Source organism: Pelecanus crispus, chromosome 11 (assembly GCF_030463565.1).
Source record: "Pelecanus crispus isolate bPelCri1 chromosome 11, bPelCri1.pri, whole genome shotgun sequence".
NCBI lineage: Eukaryota > Metazoa > Chordata > Aves > Pelecaniformes > Pelecanidae > Pelecanus > Pelecanus crispus.
In genome coordinates, this window is record NC_134653.1 from 30000085 (window position 1) to 30022478 (window position 22394).

At 61.3% G+C, this 22394-nt stretch overlaps 2 protein-coding genes across 2 annotated transcripts in view; both read right to left on the minus strand.

The window, feature by feature from the left end:
- Positions 1–3666: 3666 nt before the first annotated feature.
- Positions 3667–8643, minus strand: ASPHD2 (aspartate beta-hydroxylase domain containing 2). Its single transcript, XM_075719192.1, has 3 exons — positions 7758–8643; positions 4965–5078; positions 3667–3776 (listed from the first exon to the last, which is right to left on the minus strand). Exons 1-3 carry the CDS (start codon positions 8641–8643, stop codon positions 3667–3669), a joined length of 1110 nt encoding a protein of 369 aa, XP_075575307.1.
- Positions 8644–19654: 11011 nt separating this feature from the next.
- The window catches only part of SEZ6L (seizure related 6 homolog like), a 57372-nt gene continuing 54632 nt past the window's right edge, over positions 19655–22394 (minus strand). The window contains exons 11-17 of the mRNA XM_075718960.1: positions 22178–22372; positions 21862–22053; positions 21429–21623; positions 20644–20676; positions 20379–20493; positions 20016–20118; positions 19655–19684 (exon numbers count right to left, since the gene is read on the minus strand). Of these exons, the coding sequence (XP_075575075.1) occupies positions 19655–19684; positions 20016–20118; positions 20379–20493; positions 20644–20676; positions 21429–21623; positions 21862–22053; positions 22178–22372 (863 nt within the window). The remainder of the gene's footprint in view (positions 19685–20015; positions 20119–20378; positions 20494–20643; positions 20677–21428; positions 21624–21861; positions 22054–22177; positions 22373–22394) is intronic.

Here is a 22394-nt window from a genome sequence, read left to right on the forward strand (position 1 = left end):
ATCACTTCTGCAAAGTAGCTACTTGTCAGGGTCTTAGAAGGTTGCTAAAGGTAGATGTATTACTGACTTTAGCATGAAATGGTGAGCAGACTTGCCGCCAGTGTTAGCCGAGCACTCCTGGGAGATGGACATGGCAAAGTTGCCATCATCACAACTGCTAGTTCTACTCTGGCGGCAGACAATTCCCAAGGTAGCTCTGCCATGGCAGGGCTCCTCTGCAGACCTTGGCTGGGAAATTCAGTGGACTCTAGAGGAATAGCCAGCTGCTGGCCCGGGGGGTGTCTGGGCATGGATTGCCATCTGGCTTCCAGCTCCGGCAGCGGAGGGGGTGTTTCAGCAGCAGAAGAGCTGTGTGATGCTGCTCCTGTTCCTGCAGTCCTCCTTGTGGGGACTATAGGAGTGGAACTGCTCTGCAGTAAAGTACTATCAGTTGCCTGTTGGCTAATGGTAGTGTAGATGTGAAACATCACTGGAAAGCCTGAACTACAGCCATCCAGGAGACCTCCTGCCTCGGTGGTGCCCATGCAGAAGGGGGTACAGCGTGAGGCACTGCTTCCCTGAGTTACAGACAAGCTGCTTTGATTCTGGAGTGCAGCATAGAGAGGCACCAGGTAGGCGAGGGACGAGGTGGTGGGAGAAGGCAGGAGGAAAGACAGTTGTGTGCTCCAGCCCTCTTGCGATGCTCTGGGCTCCTCTGACATGCTGAGCCAAGAGGCTGCCTCTGTTAGATGCTGCTGCTCTGTCTGTCTCCTCTCAGCGCCCTCGACAGCCCTGATCCAGGTTCCCTCTGTGATGCTCGGGAGGCAAGGAAGCCTCGGACTGCCAGAAGGAGCAGTGAGACAGCAGGCAGGGCTGCGAGGCAGCTCCAGACTGCTTTGCTTCCCCGAGGGAGATCCTGCTGTCTCATAGCTGGGTGTTTTGGGAAGTGGTTGTGTGCTCTATCAGGAAATGCGAAGAAGTTGAAGGAAAAGCCTGAGAGGGACAGGAGGGAGTTCTGGCACAGCAGCAAAGCACAAAATAGATGCTTTTGCCTGCTGTCGTCAGGAATCTTCCACGACAATCTGCTGTGCCGTCTGTCGGCAGTGGAACAGCTGGGGTGGCTTCATTCCCTTTTGCTTCTTGAACTGCATCTGGCCACCAAGACCTATTTCTGTCCTTTGATCGTTAGAAGGAAAGTTGTCTTGGGGTAGTACAGCAAAGAGCTCCAGGCCCTTGACTTAATGCTTGCGTTGCAGAGAGGATGTTTAAAAATTGGTCATTTTGAGTATAACAAGATGAGGAGCAGCTGCTGCTCTGGCTTTGTCCTGTCTGAGCATGTGAGAGTGCTGCTAACGATGGCCAAGGGTCTCGCGCTGAGTGATTTCTTGCATTGCCAAACTGTCCCTGCGCTCGGGGCAGTGTTGGGCACTGGCTTTCAGGCAGTTGGGCAGGAACTGAGCGGCAGCCCAGCACCCTCCACCCCAGAACTGCTCCTGACGAGGCTGCCTGCTGCCTTTGATGCGTCAGTGCAGGCAGCTGGAAGCATTTTCCAGAATGGCTTATTTGAAGACTCTCCGGCAGGCTGGTGGCCCTGCTGCGGAGCCTGGAGAGCATGCTGAGCTGGGGAGCCGGCGGGTCCATGGCTGTTTGTGTTGCTGACTGGTGAGGGTCTCTGCTGCCTTGGGATGCTGTAACCTGCAGGCTGTGCCGGCTGCCTGGCTCTGCAGCGCCTGGACCGGAGGGGTATGGTAGATGCAGGGAGATCCAAAGCAGATACTCCCTGCGCTCCTTGGCAGCGTGGGCTACGGGTGAAATCTGGGCCAGCGGGGCTGTAACTGGTCAGGACAGAAGTGCCACAGGGCTGGGTATTTTAAAGCAATACCCTTGCTCACCGTATCGCTTGCAAACTCTGCCTGGGCCCATCCCCTCCTCCCACCCTGGAGCTCCTGCTTTTCCCACCAGCAACCGGCTGAGCCGCTGGGGTAAGCAGGACCCAACCCCTCAGTGTTTTGCTTGGCCCTGGAATAGTTACACCAGCAGGCAGAGCCCATTCTGTTTTCAGCACGACTGTTTATTGATAATCTTTGCTTATCCACTGTATGAATGTTACCAAACTGTAAGACAGTTACCAAGCCAGCCTGCTTCCTCAGGGTCTGGTTCCAGGTAGTCAATGCGTGTAGAAATCATGCACTTCAGACATTCTGTAACAAGACAGGTGTAAAAAATATCTCGGATGTATTTGAAATCTCTGCCTTATCTTGCAATCTAATCACTGAAAAACCTGTAAAGAAATCATAGGGGAGCGGGGCTGCGTTCCCTCCCGGGCAGGGCGCAAAGGCGAGCGGTCTCCAGAGCTGTGCCGATGCCAACAAGCCTGGCAGAGCCGCTTCCCAACCAGAGGCGCAAGGACGGTGGTGAGCATCCACGACACGCTGCGCTTCAAGTGTAGCATGTTATAAACTGTACAGTAGCTCTGTACCCCAAAACCCCCAAACAAACCCTGGATGCTGGGTGACTTCAGGAAAAGCATGTTGGTTGCTGGGTGGGCAGGACTCCCGGGGGGTGGAGGGCTCCTTCCTCGGGCCGCAGAATTAAACACCCCCTGCCTTTGGAAACCTTTCCTTTGCTGTCAGGTATGTGTGAGCTGCCCTGGCTCCAGGAAAGATCGGAGCAGCAGAAGGAAGCGTGACCTCCTTTCTCCCCTGGCCTTTGTCTACAGACAAACAAAAGCCCTGCGCTGCATTCCCAAAGTGTCCCTGCCCCTGTGGGGGCTTCCCAACTTGAGCTGTGAAAACCAAAGGTTGCAGATAAAGCAAGGAGGGGATGTAGGCAATCGATAACACCCTTGGTCAGATTAAAGAGCAGGGCTCGATGTGTGCTGTCCCCTCGACAGGGTGTATGTCGGAGTGCTGCTGGGCTTGCTGCCTTGCTGGGGCCGGGGGCACCTGCAGCTGCGAGGGCAGGCAGGGAGCCGGCATCGTGCCCTCCTCCCTGCCCGTGTGGCAAAAAGGTTTCTCAAGGCAGGAGGACCGGAGAGCCACGTGCCGGGGTGCTGCTGGCATGCGAGGGAGGAAGCAGGAGCTCTTTGCGGGCAGAGCGTTGCCCTGCCTGCGCTGCCCTGTCTGCCCCAGCCTGAGCAGCCCCTGCCCAGCGGGTGTTTTGTGCCCGCTGCAGCCCCCAGTGTCCATCCGTCCGTCCATCTATCCATCCGGGGACTGCAACCGGGACAGGGGCAGGCTGAGCGCAACGCTGGGCCATTTGGCTGGTCTGCTGTTTTGGTGTGTGTATGTGTGTTGTTCTTTTGATGACCACGAGAAGTTTTACATTATTACATTCAAACAAACACCCTTGGTTTTGTTACTCTACTTCTGAACACCGCAAAACACAGTAGCAACATAACACGTACAAGAGTGGTGCTGCAGCTAACCACGGAGGGGAAGGCAATGCGCTGTCATGTTGGAAAATAATCCCTGAAGCCAACGATGGAAGGAAAGAGATGGGTGTTGATACACGTCGCAGTTTCCATTTACAAGAGCCCCTGGGAGGGAGGACCCCGAGGCCGTGTGCTGGGAGGAAGCTTCCAGTGCGGCAGGCATCCGCGTGCGGCGCTGGACCCACGGCGGAGCCGAGCCGGCACGGCCACCCGGCTGCCCACTGCCCTCAAACCCATGACACCGGGCAGCACCATCATCGTCCCGGGGCGAAGATAAAGTCGAGGGCTTGGCGCTCCGCGGCAGCAACGTTGGGGTGCCACAGGTCTACCATGAAGACCACGCGGGGACCCTCCTCCGGGGGACCTGGGTGGGATGCAAGCACGGGGTGAGGCTGCGCTCCCGCCCTGCTCCCGCAGGAGAGGCCAGCGCTTGCCCCAGCGCACGGGTGATGGGCTCCACCCCGGGAGGCTGCTGCCTGCACCCCCGGCAGAGCGTGCACCCGGCGGCAGGACCGGACAGCAGGGAGCTGTCTGCCTAGCGCAACCCCAGTAAACACCACCTGCTCACTGGGAGCCCAGTGCCTCCAGCAGCCGGCATGGTCCTCCCTGCCAGGGCTCTGGTTTTGCTTTGGGCAATCAGACCCAAAGGTTTCCCGTCACAGCACAGCAGGCACAACGCTGAGCTTGCCCTCCTTGCAGCTGTGGCTCGGAGCTGTGTAGGGAGCTGCTGCTGCGCTATTCCAGCCTTCCCAGCCCCGCAGCTCTGCACTGAGCTACGCTTCCCAATTCCACAGCAGGGTTGATGTGGGAGCAACAGCTTTTGTTCTCCCACTCTCTTCACACGCTCCCCTGCGTAAAACAACACTGCTTGATGCTTTTATGCCATCGGCGACTAATGCCGGTTAATCTGGGAGAGCTGAAGTGGAACAGCCTCCATCAGTGATGGAGAGAGGCAACAAAACAGGCCGACGTGAAGCTTTTCTCCCTGCGCAGGAGACAAAGGCGCAGCTGGCACGTCAGTGCTGAGCTGCTGCCTTGCAACAGGGCTGCTGCAACCGGCAGCACTGCCACGAGCAAGGGCAAGAGGACGCCGAGGCTGTCAGCATCAGAACCTGCACCGCCCTGCAAAGCTCTAGGGGATGAAGGAAGCCTTTCCGTGCTGCTGTTGCGGGAGGGAGAGGATCACCGGGCCCTGTGCCGGGCTGGCAGCGCTGCGGGGCTGCAAGCAAGTCAGGGTGGGAGCGAGCCCTGGGGCAGGCTGAGGAGGGGGCTCCAGGGGCTCCACGGGGACGCTCCAGCACCCTGAAGCAGCAGGGAGCACGTGTGATGGGCAAGGATGCCAGGAACGGGGCTACCGCCCTCCCCGGTGCAAGCCAAGGGCAGCGGCGCTGTAACCCCCATGGGACGCAGGTGCCTCCAGCCCTGCAGACGCCTTGGCAGGAGAAGGGACTGGGCGCAGTCGCCCTGCCTGCCTCCTCCTCCCCGGCCCCCTGGCACTGGCATCAGCACGAGATGAGGCTGTGAGGCCCGGCAAGCTGCGCGTTGTGCTTACCTTCGTGAAACGCCGTGTGCAGGAAGGAGTCGTCGAAGAGCAGGCAGCGGCCCTCAGCCCAGCACTGAGGCTCGCCCCCCACCACCAGCTCGCAGTTGCTCGGTGTCTTCAGACCTTCAAGCACAAAGAGGGAGGACAGGGCGGGTCAGGTGGTGCTGCGTTCCCTGGGACAAGGGAGCAGCCCTGAAATGTGAATGGTGAGCTCCACGCGAGCTCCATACTGCTGCCGAGGGGTTTCTTCCCTCCAGAGAGCACCAGCAGCAGCAGCACATGCTGTGCTGAACTCAGCGCATGGCAAAGTCCAGGGTTCAAAACATGCGCAAAGCTGGCACTGCATTTGCAAGCTGAACTCCGAGCCTGATGCAGCTCAGCCCCTGCCTGCTCCCTCCTGTCCCTCTGGTCCCCAGCTGCTGCTGGGCACCCCCCTGCAGTTGCTCGCTGTACCCCAACTTGCTCAGCATTGTGCACACTCTCTTTTGCACCTGGAACGGCCATCAAGTCCCCGGAGCCCACAAACACAGGGTGTACGTAGGAAGCCAGTTTCCTGGTGCATTTTCTGGCTTCAGGACCAAAGGCAGAGCCTGCCCTTTCCTTCCTCCAGCTCTGCTGCAATTACCCTGCCCACTGCAAGGCTGGAGTAGGAGGAAATGCCGCACTGGGACTTGAGAAATGGGCTCAATTCCTGGCTCTGCCACAAGCTCCCCATTTGACCTTGCGTCACTCAGCATCTGCCTTGTCACTCAGTCCCCCACGCGAGACGCTGCCAGTCGGTCCCCCACCAGGCAGCTGTAAGAACAGAAATTCAGGGGAGGGTTGCAAAACCCCCATAAGGGATGAGGTTCTGTGAAGGCCACATGAAGAAGGGCAATCGTAGAAATAAAATGGGTCTTTTCCTAAAATATTAGTGCAAGTCAGGCCAGTTTGACAAGGGTTGATCCCATCACCCCCTGCATCAGGAATGTCACCGCCCCACAGTGCCAGGGACTGCTGGAGCTGGTGCAGAGTCAACCTGCCCTGAGGATGCAGCTGTGGTGGAGAAAGGGGTCAGGGCTCATGTGGCTGGCAAATGGTAAGGATGCAGCAAATGAGCAGGAACGGATCTCACAGCGATGCCAAAACCAAGCGAGCGCAGCAGGGACTCCTAGCTGCCCAGGAGAGCTGGGAGCACAAAAAGCCGCTCTGCTTTTCTGACGGATGTTTCAAAGCCTACAAAACCCAAAGCCATTTCCCTGCACAACGGCCTCAGCTGGAGACGCTCCAGCTGGAAAGAGGTTGCTGAGCAGCCGGGGGAGGAGGCGGCCAGCGGCACGCAGCCTTTCCATCGCATCCGCACCCCGGGGGACGCTGCCCTGTCCCTCGGAGGGGCAGAGCCGGTGCCTGTGCTTGGCCCTGTGTTCAGCAGAGCAGTAGTGGGGTTGGGGTAAATCCTAGAGAGTGACTCGGCTATGCTGATGGCTGTTCTGGCTTTTCAGAGCAAGCTGGCCTGAAAGGGCTGGTTGTCTCTTAAATGCATCCATGCCCTGGCCACAGCAAGAGCCGAGTCCCCAGCACCGAGGTGGGGGTGTCGGTGAGCACACGAGCAGCCCGTTGGCGTGCCCTGGGCATGGTGCTGTGTCCTGGCTGGAGGGCCAGCAGCTGCGGAACAGATGGAGCTGGAAAATGTGGAAGGACAAGGGAATGACCCGCGTCGCTCATCTCCCCGGGGTGTGCGTGCTCCAGCTGGAGGGCTGGCCCCAGCTCCACACTGCCGGGGCAGGGTGCATTTGAGCCAGTTTGGACCTCGCCTCGCTGGCCCACTCCCAGGAACCGCTCTCAGCCCCTTGCAAGGAGAGCACATCTCCCCAGCACCCCAGAGAGAGGGGAGAGCTGGCGGCCGGGCAGTGGGCTGCCTCCTGGCACCAGCAAGGGCAGGTCCCGGCTCCCCAGTGATTCCCCAGGCCTGGAGAGCTCCTCGGATCAGCTCTGAAGACTGATTCCCATTCTAAATAAATGGCCAGTCACCGCCTGAGTGTGTTTACCCAAGAAGAGTTGGCTGAACAAGCGTGTTCGGTGTTTGCCAGCAGGGCCCGTGTGGTGCCTCCCCCGGCACGATCTGCGCCGCTTCCAGCACGGCAGAGTCCCGACCATCTGTGCCGCGTGGGCTCTCCCCATCCCGGGCACCCGCGGGGCGGGGAGCACTGCGCTGCCAGCCCAGCTTGCCCCGCTGGAGGGGATACCCCGGGACCCCCCACCCCCGATTTGCACCAAAGCAGCATCTTTGCTCGCATTTCCCTGTGTCACACGCAGAGCACCCAAAACCCCAGGACCACCCAAAACTACCGGAGGGGCAGCGCTGGGAGACAGCTCGGTCCCTGGAGCAGCACCCCAGGCTGCCCCACATCCCGCGATGGGAGGTGAGGGTGCCTGCAGAGCAGGGGTTGTTCGGAGGCCCCTGGACAAAATCAGCGCTGTACCTCGCAACCAGCGAGAGCCCACGCCTCCAGGTCGGTGGGAGGAGGTGGTGAAATGCTCCTTCTGCCGAGCTGGGGACCCCGGAGAGGTCAGGCACCTGGGGGGACTGAGCGCCGGCCTCTCCTGGGGAGGCTGCTGCCACCAAAGCCCCAAAACCTCCTTCAGGCCAAAGCAGAGCAGGCACCTGAGCTGGCCCTGGGGCTGCAATTAGTGGCTGAACTCAGAGGGCATGGGGTGCAAGAGGCCTTCTCTGGGCTCCTGCACCCAGGCACGGCTGCAGCTCCCTGCACCGCCCATGGCAGGGACACCCAGCCAGGACGAACCACCCCGCTGGGCACTTACCTAGATGGCAGCGGATGCGGATGTTCGTGGGTCCGTAGTGCTCGGCAATGACAGTGCCCGGGCTCAGCACGGAGATGCACGCGTTCCCAAAGACATTGTTGCCAATGCAGGTGCGAAGGCTCCCGAGCAAGCGGTATGTCCGTGGGCACCTCCTGCAGTTCCTGGGCACGCACATGCCCTGGTTCACCAGGTAGAAGGTGAACCACTCCCCGCTGGGCGTGCTGTTCATTTTCCATCCTTGCGGGAGGCTGCAGTTTGAGAAAGCTTTGTAGAGAGTCTCAAACTCGCACAGGATGGTCTGGAAGTTGCGCTCCAGCAACTCCACGTCGTGCTTTTGAGCGTCCCGGGAGAAATAGGGCATGGTTGGCAAGTCTGGCAAGAAGAAGACTTCTGGCTTCTGGATGGACGGCCGGCTGTTGAGGTAGCGGCCCTGCTCGCGGATGCCCTTGTGGATCCTGCCCATGCCAGACCAGGAGTAGCGCTTGGCGTACTCCTGCAGGTTGTGGTAGAGTTTCTGGTTGAGCCCGTCGTGGTGCGTGCAGCGCACGCACTCGGGCGAGTGGCAGTAGACGTACCCGTTCTGCACGCCGTTGGCCTCGGCGCTCTGCATCAGGGCGTTGACGGTGGCGTAGGCGCGGGGCTGCTCCCGCCCCACGTGGTAGCAGTACCACACGAAGAGGACCAGGAGGCAGGCGACGGCGGCGAGGGCTGTGGCGTCGCAGTCCCGGAAAGACTGGATGCCAGTGGCGATGAAATCCCGGAGTCCATCCAGGGACCAGCTCCAGTCCATCAGCCACTCCAAAGACATGGTGGTGCAGCGGGTGGTGGGTGCGTGCAGGGGGGCCGGGCGGTCAGTCCTCGTGGTCCTCAGAGGCACCCACACCATGCAGCTCAGCCGGGGCGTGGGGGGAAGGGGCTGCCATGGGGAAGCAGAGCTGCGGCTCTCCCCTGCGCGCCTGAGGGTTCTGCATTGGCAGCAGCAGCCGGCAGCTCCCAGGGAGGCGGGCGGCCAGGCTGCCCGGAGGTCCCAGCGTCGGGGCTCAGCAGCAATGTGCCTGGAGGGTGTCCACTGGCAATCCCAGGCTGATCATCCTGAAAGGCAGTGCTGGAGGGAAGCTCTGCGGAAAGAAATCCGGAGGCGTTAGGGAGGCAGTTTCCCCTTGGGGTCCCTGCAGTGCTTCAGTGCACAGCGTGCAGCTGGGGCCGCGTATCGGGGCTGCGTGGGGCACTGGCTCCTCATGGGGGGATGATGGATGAGGAGCCCTCCTCTCTGCCCAACATCATCCCACGCTGAGAAAAACCCCCACCCCTCCCAACAGCATCTTCCACAAGTATCCAAATGGAAGGTAAGCAGGGAGAGCAGGCCGCTTGGCCCCCATTGCCCCAAGGTGACCATCTCCCCTCCTGCTCTTCCCCCCATTTCTCTCCTCCATTGCTGCCTCATCATGTCTGAAATCTGGCTGATAAGGCAGCGGGCAAAGCTGGGAACAGACACTTAACAGCCCTATCCTGCAGCACATCAGTTTATCCCCTTGATCTAAATGCTCTGAAATGACTCTCCCTCCAGAGACTGAGCTGAGCCCCGAGCTTGCCCGCCGGCAGCGGCAGGTCAGGGTTGGCTTGTTTGATTTCACCAACTAGAGGTTATTGGCTTGCAGGTCACAGGAGCTGAACGGCTCCGCACACTGCCACAACGCCCTGCATGCCCGACCCAAGAAGCAGAGCCTGTCCTCCCTCCCCGGGCAGGGGACAAGTCCACTACGCAAGCAGCGGCCGCTGTCTGTCCCTTCTTCAGTGACCTCCGGGCAGCTTTGTCCTGCCTCACCGTCACAGCTCTTGGGAAAGCAGCTCTGTGAAAAGAGAAGCTGCTCCAACTCCTTGTAACCATGAGCAATGTTTGCTCACTCCAAACTCCATCCCTGGGCACCTCTGAGCAGCAAGCAGCGGGGGAAGAGGGGCACACAAGGCAACAGGTGAGAAATGGAGGGGAAACACAAACCAGGTTGGGAAGCATGCCGAGAGGTATCCCAGCCTACGGCACGCTGCCAGCACCGAAGGAGAGCCTTGTAATTACTGATGTGTGGCATTTAAAGCAGCTGAACAGGAGTGTCTGGGGGTCACGTCTCCGCACCAAGCAGATGGGTCAGGCTGGGCATGTGTGGAGGGAGGGTCACAGCCCGCCCCGGAGCACCGAAAGCGGAGCGAAGGATACATGCTCTCACCGGGTTCATCTGTGCTAATGCTGCGCCCAGAGTGCACCTCCTGGACACGTCAACTGCTGCACAGCCCCGGGCAGGGCAGGGGGATGCAGGCTGGCAGCAGCTGCAGGGCAAACAGCTCTCCATCTGGGAGGGGTGAAACAAGGATGATACAGGTAAGGGGGAGGGAGGAAGACGCCGTGGGAGCTCATCAGCAAGAGCATTGACTTGAAGGAGTAGGATGGGTTTATTAGCCAGGGAAGCCATCCAAATCCTTCCCAGCCCTCCCTGCCAAGGTCCTGCATTTCCCTATTGATTGCAATGGTGATGCACTTCAGCTGGTAGAGCTTTGGCTGGGACCTGACCCTGCAGCTGTGGACCTTGTGCAGGGCCGGGGACACAGGCTTCGGGCACTTTTACACCCTGGGGAGAGACGCCCACACAGCCAACCTCCCTCCATCCTACTTCCTTGTAGCACATTGCCTGCGTGCCCTGTCCCAGGATCTGCAATCCACGTGTCACATCACAGCCTCCTGGGAATTTTAAGATAACTTTCCTCCATCCCCACCGGCTGGCATCCCTCCAGACACGCCAACTTCTCCAGCCCAGGCCTCAGCTCCCAGGGCGCAGCCGTGGAGCCGGTCCCAGGGGTGTTCCCCGAGGCTGGCACAATCCCCCCACGCTCCTCCACAGTGCTGGAGCGTGCCTGGGAAGGCAGGCAGAGCCCTGGCATGATCTGTATTCAAGGTGGCTCTCACCCCGACAGGCAAGCAGGGAACTGCCTCAGCGCAGCAGCCAGGCTCGTTCAGAAGCCGACTGACAAAAAGAGTGCGAGGGGAAGCAGAGCTGGGGGGTCCGACAACCTCGGGGTCCCCGAGATGGAGTCGTTCACACCCCTGTGAGGGCAAAACAGCACAAACACATCCCCACTGCTGCCCTGGAGCTGCTGTCAACACCTCAAAGGGGGAAAATCAGGGGGAAACCATCAGAGCAGTAAGAGATCAAAGCCCCTGCGCCCACGTGCAGCCTGCCTGGCCCCAGAGCCTGGCAGCCAGGGAGCCTTCTGGCTGCTGAGCCCTGGGCTGCACGGGGGTGCTTCGGGCAGAGCCTCCCGCGGGGATCCAGCCCAGCAGCTGCCTCCTGCGCTGGCACAGAGAGCCCTGATGTAAACCTGCCCAAACCTACCTTCTGCAGCCGTTGTACTGGCGGCGGCAGAGCAGGGCCCCAAATGCCAGCACCAGAGCAGGGCCCCAAATGCTGGCACCACAGCAGGGCCCCAAATGCCGGCACCAGAGCAGGGCCCCAAATGCCGGCACCACTCCCCGTGGGCGCCGCACGGCTGGGACCTGCTACCAGGCTGGTCGGTGCCATCACCCTTCCAGCCCAGCTGCAGGCAGCGCTGAGACGGGTAGTCGCATAAAGCACCCCTGGCCTGGGATCCAAGAAAAGGCTCGTCAGCTAATAATAAAGAGCAGGACCAGTCCAGAAGAGTGCAAATCAATTCCACGTTGCACTGAAGTTGTGCAGGACGTGGAGGCGAGCACCGTGCCAGGCAGCAGTGGCGTTACATAATGAAGGCAGAGAGGCTTCGATGCAGCAGAAAGTTGCATCTTGGCGGCTCCGCGGGGGCCCCGGCATCTCCCGGAGGAGGTGGGTTTCGCTCAGCCCGGCCAGCATCCCCAGGCCGTGGGCCCCGCGGCGATGAGGACGCATGGCGGGGCCGTCCTCGGCTCGGTGAAGGCGGCGGCGCCTTCGGGAGGGGTGCGAGGAGCCTCCTCCGGGTGCAGGAGCGGTGGGGTGAGGCAGGGTGCCCGCCTGCTACTACGGAGCTGGAGCGGGGCCAGGCAGGCGCGGGCGCTGGCTTCGCCCCGTCCTCCCGCACGCCACCCCGCCGGTGCCAGCCGGCGCGCCGCTCTCCCCCAGTGTGGCGGTGTCCCCCCGGCGTGGCGGCGTCAGCTGGTGCCACCGGTGTGGCTGCATCACCCGGCGTGGCAGCGCTGCCCGCCGCGCCGGTGTCACCTCACCCAGCGTGGCGGTGGCACCTGCCGCCGCGGTGGCACCGGGCGCGGCCGTGTCGCCCGGCCCACGCCGAGCCCCGCTGCCCCGGCCGGGCGGAGCCGGGCTGCGCTCCCCGGGCTGCGCTCCCCGCCGAGGGCACCGCTCCCCGCCCCGCGGCCCCGCCGCCCCCGCGGCCTCGCCCTCTCCCCCCGCGATGCGATGCGATGCGATGCGATGCGGTGCGGTGCGGTGCGGTGGTACCGACCTGCTGCCCGGGCCGGGCCGTGCGGGGCCGCCGCTCCGCTCCGCTCCGCTCCGCTCCGCTCCGCTCCGCTCGCCGCCGCCGCCGCCGCCGCGGACCACAACTCCCAGCAGCCCGGGCAGGAGGGGCCCGCACCGCCCCCGCCGGGACCGCGCCGGGGCGGCAGCCTGCGGGCCCCGGGCGAGGCACCGCCCGCCCGCCCGCCCTCCGCTGCGGGCCGGCCCCCGCCCCCGCGCCCGCCCCTCGCCGCGGCCTCGGGGCGGCGCGGCGCGCCCCCGCACCGCGCAGCCGGGAGCAGCGGGGCTGCGGCACCCGGGCGGGGGGTCCCGGGGACGGAGAGGCGGGGGGGGTGCTGGTCCCCGAGGGAGCAGCCATCGCGGCTGCGGGCACCCCGGGACGCGGGGACACGGGCATCGGCGGCTGGGGGGCAGGAGGCGCAGAGGCGCCGGGGGGGTGCAGGAGGACGTGCAGGGGTTGCCGGCTCCAAGGACACCGGCACTGGGGGCTGCAGCAGTCAGGGTGCAGGGGAGGCTGGCCCCGGGGAGGCTGGCCCCAGGGGTGGGGGCACACAGGGATGCAGGCACCCAGTACACAGGATACCGGCTCCAGGGACTCAGACTATTAGGGATGCAGCAGCTGGGATGTGCGGGATGCTGGCTCCAGGGATGCAGGGAATACTGGCTGCAGGGATACAGGCACCTGGGGATGCGGGCACCCAGGTTGCAGGGGTTGCTGGTCCCCGAGGAGGCATGTGCTGGGTATGCAGGGGACAGGAGCACCTTGTGCCTGGGATGCAGGCAGCCAGGGATGCCACAGCAAGGATGTGAGGGTGTGCTGCAGCACCTGGGGTGAGGGGAGGCTGTTCCCAGGGGTGCTGGCTGCCAGGATGCAGGAGGTGCTGGCCAGGGGGGTTGGGGGCACCTGGGATGCAGCACCGTGGATACAGATGGCTGGGGAGGCAGCCCCCAGGGATGTGGGCATTCCCAGGGGGTGGCAGAAGTGTGTGAGCCCCCCCTCATGCTCACAGCCAGTTCCTGCCCCTCCAGTTAGGAGGGACCCTCAGCTGGTAAACGACAATCTGCTGGCATCTCCTGCTCCCATTCCGACTGCTCCAAGGTGCTTCCTCCCTCAGCTGTGGGCAGTGTCAGGGCTGAGGTTCCTGGGCCATGGCAGCTTCAGCTCCTGGGAGTTCCCTTTGAGAGCCCCTTGGCAGCGGGTGCAGGAGCTGCAGAGCCCCAGCAGACCATGGCCATGTCTAACAGCAGCAGCTCAGCACTTGGAGCCGACAGACTGACTGTAAGTGCAGCCTCCCCACGCACACTTGGCTCCAAGGGGGTTGACAAACATTCCCTTTCTAAGCTGACCTTGCATGCGTCCAGGCTTTGGCCCTATGGAAAAGAGGAGACCAGTGTTGCAGGTTGGCTGTAAAGGAAGTAAAATTTTTAGCAATTTGGGGTGTCCCTTAACAACTCTGAAATGCTGGTGGAGAAACACTTTGTCGTGGCCTTTCTGCTTCCTGCTTGCTTGCTTTTTTCCTCCCCAACTCATTTCCCATTCACCTAAGTGAATACTGTCAAATCCGGGGGACCCAGGAGCCCCATGGTCCAGCCCTCCCTCCACCGTTCCCCCTGGCATCAGATAAGCTGCTGGGCCGAGCTGACTGCAGGCAAAGCCCGGGTGCAGGCAGAGCCCTGGCAGCGCTGCCCTGCCCTGTGGCAGAGTGCCACGTGGAGCTGCGTGGGACACATGTCACTGCTCCCAGCGCGGGGGAAGCCCTGCCTCGTTTCGCAGGTTTTGCCATCCGGTGCCTGCACGCTGCAGGTGGCCGGCCTGCACGTCCTCCCCCGTAACAGCTCAAGCTGGGTTTTAGAAGTGAAATAAGGGCTGCTCTGCTCAGCCCCTCAGGTGTGTGTGCTTGCTCTGGAGCAACCTCATCCCCAGCTACTTCAGACCTAAGCTGCACCTTGTTATCTGTCCTGGCACATTTTTGCCTCCTGTCTGGTCCTGCTGTTCCCCTGCGCTCCCAAGAGCTCATTCCCCACCCCAGCCTCCCCGCGGTTCACTCCTGCAGGGCCCTGGCAATGTTGCAGGGTGAGAGGAGAGTGAGTTTATTCACTCCTGCTCTTTCCCAGACCCCTCTCAGCCTGCCTCAGCCCACACCTCCTGCCTGCTTTTGGCAGACAGCGCATCCTTCTGTTGGCAGTCACAGAGTCTGCTGGCTCTCCGTGCTGGGCTCTGGACTCTCCCAGCCTTTCTCCCCTCTGTCTGCCTTCTGCTCTCTGCTCCCCGTTGGGCCTCTCCAGGCCCTGCTCCTCAGCTCTGCCGCTTGTCTCTTCTCTGCAGGACAAGCTGCCCCTCTCTTTCCTCTGCCTTTAGGATGTCGCCTGGTGCTCTTCGCCCTCCAGTGCAGCAACCCCCTTCTCAGCACTGCACCCGCTCCAGCAACCGGTCTGCGGCAGCTTTCCCATAGCTCTGGGGAGAGGAGGGGGAACTGGAGATCTGAAGGACCGGGGTCTCATCCTGACTCCCTGGTGTGCATTTCCCCAATAACACCAAGCCCACAGCATGCGCCACACAGGTTTCTTGTGACACGTCCTGCACCATCTGTGCCTGCCCCACGCTGAGGGTGCAGGGACCCGATGCCTCTGCCCTGTGCTCTTTTGAGGGGCTGGCAGGGATGCCACAAGGGTTAATCCTGCTGCCAGCCTCTTCCTGGGTTTGTGCTCCTCAGGTCCCTCCTCTGCCCTATCAACTCCTCTCAGTGTTTGGCCTGGGTGATCCACCCAGCCTGGGGAACTCAGGGGAGTCAGGTGGGCAGGTTCCCGGGGCTGCGATGGCTCAGCTGGGATCCCCTGGAGTGCTGCAGGCATGGCCCCAGCCTGTGGGGAGCACCCCAAGCACACCCCCCCCCACCCCCCGCAGCCCTGCCTCTGCATCCCCCACCTCGCTGGTGCCTACAGCCATGGGGCAGCTGTGGGACAGAGGTGTGAGCCCAGCCCCGCTGCTGGCACCAGGAAGGGTCACTGAGCTCCAGGCAGGGACAGCAAGGGTCTGGCAGGGGCAAAGCGGGCAGCAAGAGCAGGCTCAGGAACCATCCCACGGCAGAAGGGCTGGGAACAGCCCAAGGATGCACTTCACAAGGCTCTGCCAGCAATACCCTGGCAGGAGCCCTGTCTGCATGGCAGCCTCCTGGCTCCAGCGGTTCCTTCTCCCTTTTCCCGAGATGTACTCCTGGGGCAGACACCACCCAGCGTCCTCCCCTGAGCCGCTGCCAGGACGTGGCTGCAGCCAAAACTGTGCTTGTGTTCTGCCAGGGCCAGGATTTCCCGGAGCATTTGGGCTGGAGCTGGGACAGTGATCCCGGAGGGGCCCTCCCTGTGCTTTCTGAGCCAAGGAGACCTGCACCGTGCAGGCTCCTGTCCCCTGAGTCCCCGCCAGACCAGCTTGTGCCCAGGCAATGTGCAGGATCCTCTGAGCATGGCTTTATCCCTCAGCCCTGCGTCCCTCCCTCAGCTTTTCTGCCTCTGGGTGCTGCTCTGTTGCCAGCTGCCAGCCCCCTCTGCCAGCCCAGCCCTGAGCCCCCTGCTCTTTGCTGTTTAATCATATTCCACCCTGCTGCTGTTTCCTGGCTCTGCACTGAAGGGTGCTAGCACCAGCCCCAGGGCTCTGCCACCGCTGACACCAGTGACCGTGGGCACCCTGCGTCCGGTTCCTGCCTCCTGGTGTTGAGCAAAGCCCTCAGCAGAGCCAGGGGCTGGGAGCCGGCCACTGCCCCAGCCCTCCATCCTCAGCATGCCTCCCCCCAAACCGCTTTTGCTTAGGCTCCTGCTGAGAAATAACCCTGCGATGGGGGAAGGTGCAGGAATGTGGCCAGCAAGCGGCCATGTGAAATCCTGCTGGGGAGCGTGAGCCCCAATGCCGGGGCAGAGCATCCCTGGGGCTGCGCAGGGATGCTCTGCCTCGCCACCCTGCGATGTGGCTGGAAAGGAGGCAAGGGGTCCCCGCTGCTCCGTCCCTGAGCTCAGGTGGGTGGGCACAGGGGGTCCCTTGGCTACGTGACTGCTGGGGGACAAGCACACTGCATCTTCCCACTTGCACCCGCCGCAGGGGAGAGGCGGGTAATGGCTGTGGCTGCTGCGCCCAGACAAAGCTTAATCCGCGGCACAAAGCGCGAGGCCAGAGATTGGCTCCTGCTTTACGTCACCGAGGAGGAATGGCAGCATCAAGATTTTTTTTTTTTTTTCCCCTTCATTTTAATTCTCTTGCAATCTCTGTCCAAAAATAACCCAAGCTTCCTCCCCCGGCAATGCTCCGCATCAGAGCCTTGGCTCCTTCGCCCCCCTGTGCATTAGCCTGACAGCTGCTAAACGAAGCTATTATCTTATGTCACATCATAACCTTTTTTAAAAGCACATTTTCAGAGTGCAGGACTATTCTATTGTTTTGTGTGGGGAGGTGCAAGAATGCACAGGAGGCCCTGGGTTTTCTGGAGGGCAGCAGATGCCCTGGGAGTGGGCATTTCCCAGGGCACTGGGTGGGCTGTGCATCCCTGTTCCTCCACGCCAGCCATTACCACTGCCAGGAAAACCTGGGACTCTGCAGGTATTGGGAAATGGTATTTGCCCTGGGACTTTCCAGCGCCTGCAGCATGTCACCTGCCCTGGTCCCGCTCCTCGGTGAAACGGTGACACCCATCATCCTGCCACCATGCTCCCAGAGCATGGCCATGCTCACAGGCACCCAGGGATCCCCCCAGGCAAGACCCTGCCCTGCATGCTCCTGATGCTTTTTACACTCCTTGCTCCCCAGGGATGTGGCCTGGCCTGGCCAGCTCCCGGAGGGCTGCTCAGGGGGAAACCTCCTGCAGGCGGGGGCAGGAGGCAGACAGGAGCCCCTGCCAGAGCAGCTCAGCCTGGAGTGGCTCCCAGGGAGCAGTGGGGGGATTTTTTGGCAGGCGAGGCAGGCCGCCCCCCCCCCCCAATGGTTTTGGGGAGCTGCCCTGCCCCAGCTGGCACGTGTCCTGTGGGAGCTGCTGGGTGATGGCCACGGGGCGTCGGGCAGCCTGCGCTGCAGGGTGAGCAGGGCACAGGCAGGATGGGTCCCCAAAGGCCCCCTGCCCTGTGGGGCTGTGCTAGTGGGACTCCCCCAAACCTTCTGCACATCCTCCGTGACATGGCCATGGGTCTCCAGCGGGGTCCCAGTGCCTCAGGGCAGGACCCAGGCACCCCACCCCCACCCTGCAAGGCACTGCTGTGGCTGGGCTGGCACGGGCGATGCTCTGGGAAGGGGTGAGGCTGGGTTTGGGAGGGTGCAGGAGGAACCGGTGCTGGCTCCTGTAGAGCATCCCAAGGAGGAGAGATGTCCACAGGGCTGTGCCAGCTCATCCCGTGTCCCGGTGGGCCTTGGCTGGCTCCATCCCATGGCAGCAGGGGCACATCATGGGGCTGCACCAGCGCAGGATGTGGTCCCTGGAAATTGCGCTCAGAGCCAAGCCAGAGGCATCGGGCCACCGTCCTGCAGCAGGGCGTGCGACGTGCTCGGCGCTGACCCTTGCTTGCACCGCTGCAGCCCCTGCGCCTGTGCGGCAGGCCAGATTTGTGGTCCAAGTCTCTGCAAACTTATTTCAGACATTTAAAAATACAGAACAATTTGTATTTAGGTTATACTGAATGCTAGAGCTTCCCACGGAAGTACTTTATCATGTTCAAAAATATTTAATCCCAGCAATTTTCACATTGTTCTTATAAAAACAGACATGTATGAAGGGAAATGAAATGCTTAGTACATTTTTGGCACATTTTTTTTCTTTTTTTTTTTCTTTTTTTAACCTTTACAAATTACAAACACACATTCATTGTTTTTAAAGGAAAAAAACCTAAGTCTCAGCTGTACACTGCAGAGATGCACTAACCGTCCTGAAACTAAACCAGCCTCCCGTGGTTACAATTGCTGTTCTACAAGGACAAAAGAAAGACACCAGCAGCCAAGGACACGTCGGCAGCTTTGCTGCATCCCCAGGGCCTGGCTGGGGGGCTGTGTCCCCATGGACGGGGAGGAGACCCACCGGTGTCTGGCTCTGGCAGGGGTGAAGGCAGCGAAGGAGCGCGGGGGATGCTGAGGCTCAAACTGGGCTTTGCCTGTGGTGGGACCAGCTTTGATGGGCTGATTTCTGCCTGTTCTGCTCCCCCAGGGCTGGTCTCCCATGCCGGAGCCTGGCTATGCTGCCTGCCTGCCTTTCCTTCCCCAATAAACCTGCACCTTCATCCCCTGCCCCTTTCCATCTCCTGCCCAGCTGAGAGCCCCAGCAAGGTGCCAACCCTGGGGGCTTTGGGTGGGAGCTGCAGACCCGCAGGGGGCTGGGCGGGGGGTGCTGGGTGGGCTGCGCTGCCCCGATCTCTGCCCGATGCCGTGCCGTCGTGGCTGCCCGCACCCTGGGGCAGGCAGCGGACCCTCCCGCAGTGAAGGGGAGCTCAGCAGCCAGCGGGAGCGGTGGCAGGGAGCCCAGTCTGTCCTGCTTACCCTGAGATGCTACCGGGGGGCAAGAGTCCCGTTAGCGGGACTGGGGTTTTCCTGGCAAGGGTCATGGTTGAGTGTTACTAATGAGGAACAACGGGTGTGAGCAAAGAGGTGCTGGCTGCTCCGCTCCCCGTTCCCAGGGAGGTTTCCTACGGCTTCCAGGCAGTGGGCTGCTGGGGGGTTGCTGGTTAATGCTTCTCCATAGAGCTGTGAGTCCTGGCTCGCTGCCTCTCCAGCATCCAAAGCAAAGCGGGAAAAGAAAGTGGCATGTATCTCGTGTGTGCCAGGCCGTCCCCTGCTCCCTGGGCACAGCAAGCAGGGCTCCATGCCGGCTGGCAGCTTTCCTGAGCCGCACTCCGCTTCCCCGCAGCAAGGATGGTCCCTGTGCCGGTGGCACGCAAGCCCCCGAGGCCCTGGCTGCAGCTCCCGCTCGGGGCAAAGGGAGCTGGGAGCTGTGGGATGGGGAGGGCTGGCAGCACTGGCAGGAACCTGCGGCAAACCCTGCGCCTACCTCAGCCCCCAGCAATCAACTGCAGGCTCTTGCAATGGAGACATTTTTAATTTTTGACAACATTAGAACCGCAAAAATCCCCCTGCGTGGATGTGGGCAGTGCCGGGGACGTGCCGCCGCACAGAGCGGGGATGACAGCGGATGCCTCCGTGACACCCTGGCCTCACCGGGACCCAGCTCTGCCCTGGCTCCCACTGCTGCCTGCTCCCAGGGCTCTGCAGCATACCTATCGCAGTTTAAATAGAATAAATACAGTGAAGAAAACAGTAAAATCTTCAATAAAGAGGCAAAAGGAAAGACAACAGCAGGTCCAGGGGTCCAACCAAACTCCACGTGGTCTCTGGATTAGTTACTGAGGAAGTTCTATGAGAGCACATTAAGTTCGCAGCCGGAGACTCTCTTACCGCTGTCCTTATATTGAAACTTCGTATTCTCTTGTTTCCTGAAAAGAAGGAAAAGCCAGTTGAGGGCAGCAGCTGTGTTTCAGGATAATCTCCCCATTCCCAGGTGGCAAGAGAGGCCCTGGGTGTCATTTTGCTCCTGGTGAAGTGGTGCCCTCCCTGCTGAGACCCCTCAGCCCCCTCTGCCTCCTCCTGCCTGCTGGAGCCCACCCGGCCACTCGGGAGCGACTGACAGGGATGGAGCCTCCTGCCCCGTTACTCAGTGCTCCCACATCAGGATGGCCGGACTCATCCTATTGCTGCACACCAGGCAAAACCCGTGCTTCCCCGTCAGGATGGTCCCCAGGGAGGAACTGGTGCAGCAGGACTCACCCCTGTCTCATAAATTGGGTTGTCAAACTCCGTTTCTACTGTGATCTGGCTGTAGGGGTGGGAGTACATGAGGGGAAGGCGGAGGCTGGAGTAGTACCGACACCTGCGGGGGAGATTTAAGAGTCACTGGGCTGCACAGCACAACCCCAGAACAAAGCATGAGCAGCCCCATCCTCCCACGCCCCCCCCATCCCAGCTCCCCACCAGCGCCCCAGGGACCCCAGAGTGAGAGCTCGGTGCCCGGCTCCCCAGGACCGTGCCTGAACGTGTGCGGCCGGTGAGGGCACGGCAATGCTGAGCCAGCCCTGGCCACGTGCCCATGGGGCTCTGCCACCGGCCCCCCAGCCTGACTGCACGCCCCACCTTGTGAGATAGATGTACGCTCCTCCCAGCAGCAAGGAGATGATCAGCACCGGGATGAATATGGCTAAGGCCATATTTCCCCCTTCGAGTGATGTCTCTGCAGCAGCTTCTGCTACTAAAAGGACAAGATCTATTATGTTGGCATTTGCAAGCACCTTGTGATCCCCTCTCTGCCTCTGCTTCTCCCCTCCCTCCTCCTGGGCTCCATGCAGGCTCTGGCTGAGGGCCTTGCACAGGGCTCACCCAGCAAATGCATGTCACTCACCTTCCAGAGCATGTTCAAAGCTGTCTTGATTCACTGGAAGAGAAATGGAGAGTTACTGGGATGTAACTGGGTTTGACTGGGTGCTGGCAGCTGTTGGCTGCGTGGGGAGCCCAGGCCTGGGGTCTGCCTGCCCCATTTGGTCCCAAGCCATGCTGCAAATTTTCAGTTTTTAATAAACTCTCAGTCTCTGTAAGCGCGTGCACAGGACTGAGCGGGCTGGGCAAGCGAGACACTGGCAGGATGGCTCTGCCTGGGGTGGTGGTACCCTCCAGAGAGCCCCGCTGCCCAAGAGACAAGGTCTCCACTTGTTCTCATTAAGTAGTAATTAAGAACAATCCATCCCTGCAGCTTAGTGGCAACAGGAGGGTCCTCCTGTGTCCAGAAAGCACACTAAACCCAGACACTTTATTTAGACAAGCACCTAGAGGGTTTCCTGGGGCTGAGTTCTCCCATCTCAGCAGGTGCCCAAGGAGAGCATCCCTGCTGAGCCTTGGCAGACCGCTATGGGAAGCAACAAAGCACGAAAAGCAAGCGAGCAGCCAGGCCCACCCTGCACGCCCCACACCGCCAGCACGGTGGCCAGAGGGTTTGCTCCCCCTTCCCAGGGCAGCAGAACTTGCTCAGCACAAATCCAGAAAAGTACCCAGGCCTCAGATGAGTTCAGCTCCTGGCTAGAGAATCATTGGGGGTCTGCAGCCAGACGAAGGTCCCCAGGCTGTCCCGGGTTGGGGACAGAGGCATTGGCTGTCCCCATGCCCCCCTCCCCAGCCACCCCCCACCGTTACCTTTGCAGATGGGCAGGGGTCCGCTCCAGTGGGACGGCTGGCCCAGGATGCATTTGATGGTAACCTCCCCCATGAGTTCAAAGCCCTCATAACACATGAAGGTCAGGGACTCTCCTGGCAAGTAGAGGCGCTTATAAAGTATTTGGTAGCCATTTTCTGGCAGTCCTGGATTGTCACAGGCCAGTGACTCCTCAGCTGAAAGGAAACACATCCCAGGGTGAGCCCCAGGGCTTGGGCTGCTGAGGGAGAGAAGGAGCCTGGGAGGCAGCAGGGAAGCACCCAAGATCCCACCCCATCCCACTTTCAGGTAGCTCAAAGCTCTGCACCACCCCACATGGCTGGGGAAGGTCTCGGCTATGGGAAAGGGCTTCCCAGGACCCCCCGAGCAGAGGAGCTAAGCTGCGGGAGAGCAGGGGAAACTGCCCAAACTTACAGACGCAGTGTGGGAGCCGCGAGGTCCAAATGGGCGTCCCCGTCTCGCGGCTGTAGCAGGTCAGCAGCGAGCTGCCCTCCAGCACAAAGCCGGGGTTGCACGTGTACTGAATGGTGGTCCCCACCAGCAGCACCGGGTCAGAGATGAGGCGGGTTGAGTGCTCCACCTCCCCCGGGTCTGTGCAGTACATAACTGGGGAAAAGAGGCCGTCTGAGTGGGGAGCCCCGGCACGGCAGCGGGGACCAGCAGCCGTCACAAAGTGGTGTGGGTCACGGGGATGCCATGGGGACAGCAGCACGTTGCTCGGGGCACTTACTCTTTTCGCAGAAGGGGGGATCGCTGCTCCAGCTGAGGTCCCACTGGCAGGTGAGGGTGTCACTCCCCACAATGTCATAGCCCGGGTCACACTGGTAGGTGATCTTGGCCCCTCTCACCAGCTCCGTGTGCGATGTGGTTTTCCAACCATTCTGGATCTCAGGCAGGTCGGAGCAGGAGTCATTGCGGGACACCTCTGCAGCCAAGAGAGATGCTGG